General features: G+C 34.2%; 1 protein-coding gene across 4 annotated transcripts; it reads left to right on the plus strand.

Annotated features, from left to right (window-relative positions):
• The first annotated feature begins 410 nt into the window (after positions 1–410).
• LOC124835506 (PHD finger-containing protein 1-like) lies at positions 411–3,600 on the plus strand. 4 transcript variants are annotated; one of them, XM_088095969.1, is made up of 7 exons: positions 411–604; positions 1,011–1,069; positions 1,263–1,348; positions 1,960–2,483; positions 2,579–2,800; positions 2,883–3,007; positions 3,106–3,600. In XM_088095969.1, exons 4-7 carry the CDS (start codon positions 2,050–2,052, stop codon positions 3,165–3,167), a joined length of 843 nt encoding a protein of 280 aa, XP_087952095.1. In that variant the 5' UTR covers positions 411–604; positions 1,011–1,069; positions 1,263–1,348; positions 1,960–2,049; the 3' UTR covers positions 3,168–3,600. The 4 variants fall into 4 exon arrangements, with proteins under 4 accessions (XP_087952095.1, XP_047166396.1, XP_087952094.1 ...); XM_088095968.1 differs by having other exon boundaries at positions 412–604; positions 1,977–2,483; XM_047310440.2 differs by lacking the exon at positions 1,011–1,069 and having other exon boundaries at positions 1,977–2,483.
• The last annotated feature ends 1,648 nt before the right edge of the window (positions 3,601–5,248 follow it).

The raw sequence follows: 5,248 nt of genomic DNA on the forward strand, positions 1-5,248 counted from the left end.
TTAAAAAACGTTCGTTTTAGTCGAAAAAACGAACGTTTTGAGGACTAAAAACCAGAAACAGTCAATAGTTTAGGGACTAAAAACATATTTAACCCTTATATTAATAGAAAAGTGATTTTTCATTATATTATTGTTAAACTCGTATTCATTTGTTTTTCTACATTAATTCTGTATCTTCCAGGGAAGAGATAAAAATGTTTAAGTCACAAATTAATATTATAGGTGGTGAAAATTAATCCAAAAGTATTTAGCAAATTAATATTTGAACTCGAGTTATGTTACATTGAGTTTAAAATTAATATATTTAATATATTGCTTATTTTAATTTAATTTTATGATAATGTGCTAATTTATTCTACAGATGTTATTTAGAAGTGTGAGAAGAGGGGAGTCAAAAAAAGGTTCCCAAAACGAAAATGTCGTGCATGTTAAGAGGAATCCAAACGAGTGCGTTTCTTTTCCGTTTCTACCAACAATTATGATTTATTTTCAGCTACACTTCCCTCTCACATCAGAACAACACTTCTCACATCAACAATCCTTCTTCCACAACCCATTATAACCCTTTGCGCTGCTCCAACTTCAACTTATTGTCATCAAAATGGTCAGTTTTTTTCTTTCCCTTTTCCATACGATGATGGAGTAAGGTTTTCTGTTCTGCGGGCTATAAAAAACTTTACCCTTATGAATAAAAATTGAAAATTTATGGTGTTTGTTTAGTGGGTCTCTGTCTTTGAAGGTGCGAGGTAAGTGGTTTTTGTTTTCGGTGATCTAATTTCTTCCGCTGAGACGTTGTTTGTTTCATTGTGCTGTTAATTTGGTTGGTAAGAGTAATGTGTTATAAATGGCAATTCCAAGGTCATAGCATTCTGGTTCTGTAGAATAGTTATGATTATAGTCTGGGAATTTTTGATTTGGTTACCATTTTGGAGATTCCTGTTGTTGGTTTGTGGAACAGGCAATGTAAATGATGCTATTGTGATCTCTACTGTTGTTGGTTTGTGGAACAGGCAATGCAAATGATGCTATTGTGATCTCTAGCTAATATTGGACCATGAGTTGAAAAGGGGCAAGTGTTGTTAGTGTTTTGGAATTATTCTTTACATCAACCCATAGATACATGACTCAGAAGATAAGCATAATATATGTTTTGGCTTTTGCATGCATGTATCTGTTATAATACTTTATGGAAGAGGGCGTGATTGGAATTGCACTTGTGATATTGTGAACCATTTCAGTTAAATCTTTAACCATTGTTGTAGGAAACTGTTTGTCTCAAGTGTGGCGATAAAGGCTTTGAAGTTGCATTGGTTTTTTGCTCTGGGTGTCAGGCTTATGCGCTACATAGGTACTTATTGTCTGTGCCCTCTTTCTGCCTTCTTGGATGCACTTATAGCAATTATTTTTATCATACTTAGCTGAAATGCCACTACTACTTTATGCTGCTTGAACATTCTGTAGAACTTCTGGAGTAAAAACAAAGGATGTAAGACTTTACTTTCTATAGCTTGAAAATCCAAAAAAATAATTGGAATGATACTCACTCCTTAGTATTGATACCCTGATCACTTTTATAGTGTGTAGTGATTTTTTTATCCATCACGTCTCTGTAAAGCATATATGTTCTTTTGGATATCAATGTAAGTGCTTTTAAGATTATGATTTACTTTCTTAGTCAGCTTTTAACATTAGTACATAGCTGATAGTGCCTCTCTTTTTTACTGCCATACACAATCTTGAAATTTATATTGGTATTGAAGGTGTGACCAGGGAGTGTTCCCATTATAGCTGGTTTGGATAAACCGAAGGATTATTGAAGAGATATCCAACATCATTGAATAATTCCCTTTTTAATTGGATCTATTTTTCTCCCAATGTTTTATAATAATAGAAAAACTGCAATTTGTAAAGTGGCGATTTCATGTTCTTTAACTCCTTAGTTGACATTTGATTTCTTAGTTTTCCTTTTTTATCAGGTACTGTTTAAAGGGACCTGTGATTTTCACCGGTCCTGTTAAATGGTTTTGTGATGATTGTGTAAAAAGGCTAATGTTACCACCTTCTCTCGACCAATCTACACCTCTCTCATCTGTAACAAGAAACTACAAAAATTTGGAAAAGAATGCAATCCAAACCACAAGAGTATTTACAAATTGCGAAGAGAGAGTGAAGAAACGCAATAAACTGCTAAAAAAGAAGAATAAAAAGGAACATGAGAAAGGAAAAGTCAACTCTGCCTTCGTTGATGAAACAAAGGGTGTACTATCCAGTTCACATGACCTTCAGCATCCTCAACACATTATCAGCAGTGAGGAAGAACGTGAGGTAACGAATGAGTGTGAAGCAGCTCCAAGGGATGTAACTAATTCTGATTTAGGTCTCCAATCTGTTCCATTTGCTGAAGGAGCTACCTGTAATGATTCAAGTTGTATAGAATTATACGGTTGTGTTCATGCACAGCCTTTAATTGATCCGATCTGGAGGTACAAAAGCTGTTTTACTACCTTCATTTGAAATTGGTGAACTTCTATAGCTGTTGTGGTGGATATCATTTGAAGTTGAATTTTCTGGTTAATAGGGGAAGTATATATCTCTGCAATGAAACTATTGGTGCTGTAAGTGGACTTCTTGCTCATATGTCCGATTTAGCATGCTCCAAAGTTGTAGAGGAGACAGGACATTTCCCAGAAGTGCTTCATGCAGAATTGGTTCCAAGGTCTACTGTGTGGCCCGAAAGTTTCAAGAGTAGGGAGCCAACTGATCAGGACATTGCTCTTTTTTTCTTTCCCGACAGTGAAGGGTGATTTTTCTCAGACACTTTTTGCATAATGTTACTATTTTTTTCTTTAGTTTGATGTACCTGAATATTTCTTACTTGGCAGAGCTGAGAAGGTCTTCGACGCTCTGGTTGATGATGTCATTTGCCATGAATATGCCATAAGATTTGTGGCTAAAAATGCAGAGCTTTTAATTTTTCCTTCCACCGACCTCCCAATCTCTTGTTGGAGTGAGCTTCGTTTATTCTACCACTTCAGGGGTTCATTTCAGTATAGCTTTATCTGTTTAACTTGAGATTACATTTTAACTCGTTTGTCTTTTGGGCAGGATTTGAAGCTAAATATTATTTGTGGGGTGTCTTCAAAAGAAAGCACACTCGGGAACAGTGAAATAATGCTGCATGCAGAGATTGACGAAGCTCTTAGGTTAGCTTAACCATAGCCATAGACATAGTCCATCATCCAATAAGCAATAGTGCTAACAGCTACAGTTCTAATGCGTAGCACTCCTTTGCTCACTGTCACTGATGTAATGATCATATTACAAGCATGTTGAGGATTAGAGTGAATAGAATATAATAGAATGTGATGAAAGCAAGAGTTGGGATGGTACACCCTTGTTGTGACTACTTCATTGTCCGAGATATAAGCATACATGGATGTTGTAGGAACCATTTGAAACTTCCTCATTTTGTCTGACCAAAGTCTTTGATTGTTGTAACCGGTAAGCACTGTGGCATTTGTTCAACAGTCTCGGCGTTAATGTGCCATAATCTATCTTACTGAAACGTTTTTCATCACAATGTTATTTGTATTTCAGGAAGGTTTGGGCCTGTAACTTGTAATCCCACCTTTTTTCTATGCGTAAATAGGTGGAAACCATGCAAATTTATATTGATATTGCATGTTAACACTGTTAATGTGACCCTGCACAAATATAATGGTCCAAAACTGGTGTGGACTCCATGTACCCGTTTTCTCTCTATCTAAGCTTGGACTATATAACATCATCTTATTAAGAAGACAATAATTTTTGGATGAACTGAACTTGAAGTATTTCTGGCTGAAAGTAAAAGGTTAAATTTTCCTTACTATGAATGTAAAGATAAAGATAATTTTACTTTCCTATTGGATACATAAGACAAATATCAGATAAGAGGGAAATGGAGAGAGACGTAAAAACAGAGAGTTTAATGTTAGTGTACTTTTTTTTTTTACGTGATCAAGTAAATAAAAACAGTTTTAGATGACTTCCAAGATAGTTACTATAAACCTAGCAAACTTCTTCTATATAACATCTATATTAAGAGTTATGTAAAGTAATTTATATTGCTAATAGGTTCACATTAAACTCATGAAAAACATTAAAATTAAAGTTAACACTCAATGGCTGTTTCTTCCTGTACCCTATTACATTTCTTCCTCCACCCCATTGTGAATTTATTCTTGCACTCTATTAAATTCCGGAAATATCTTTCGAAAAAACCACCAAACACTGTTCCAGATCAAAATTTCCGGATGTTTATATTTCTGTTATGGGGTGCAGGAAGAAATTTGATAGGATGCAGGAAGAAAGTGGGCACACTTAATAGTTCTTCACCTTCTTCTGTGATTGAATTGGGCTGCTGAGATCACTGTGTACGTGGGGTTCGTCTAACTATTCGAATAGTAATGTTTTTTACTCAAAAATAGAGATTGAAGAAGCCGTAGCCTCCTGAAGACTCTCAATTGAATATGCACATTTACAGTAGTGAGCACATGTGGTGTCGTATACAAAACAATGTACATCACATCAATACCAAATTAGACAATGAAACAATTTTATATGATGAATGCATTAAAACCAACTTTACATTTTCTACATTCCTATCATGATGATAATGTATGACAACAACAAAAATGATAAATGTAACGATAATTTTTTAAAAATATTTTGGATGTAGAGTTGAAAGTTACTTAAAACAATTTCTTTATCGCGTGCTCACTGTAGTATTCTTCATGTTATAATAATTTGTACATTAACCTGTCATAATATCTAAATAGTATTTTAATATTGAAGTTAGTTCAAGTTCAATAGATAAAACTGTTAATATTATAATAAAAAGTTTCAACAATTATACATTTAATTTGTATTTATAGTTTCTTTTATGAGATTTTCATTACAATCGGGTCGATTTCTTTTAAACTTGACTATTAGTATATTTAGATTAAATAAATGTTTAGTTAACTCTACTCTACTACTAATGACCGATCAGGTTTTTTCATATCCAAACAATGTTATTATTATAATGGGTATGCACCGGTCACCGGCCCACACATACAATAATGTAGGTTTGCCAAACTGCTTCATTGGTATGAAGCTGGAATCTTCTTAATTTACACTTGCAACAGGACAAATTGTAGCAGTAGTAAGCACAAGTATCACGCCCCAAACAAAAAACCATGTAGCATCACATCAAGAACAAGTTAAA

The sequence above is a fragment of the Vigna umbellata genome, chromosome 8 (genome assembly GCF_029865625.1).
Source record: "Vigna umbellata cultivar VRB3 chromosome 8, Vumbellata_1.0, whole genome shotgun sequence".
Classification (NCBI taxonomy): domain Eukaryota; kingdom Viridiplantae; phylum Streptophyta; class Magnoliopsida; order Fabales; family Fabaceae; genus Vigna; species Vigna umbellata.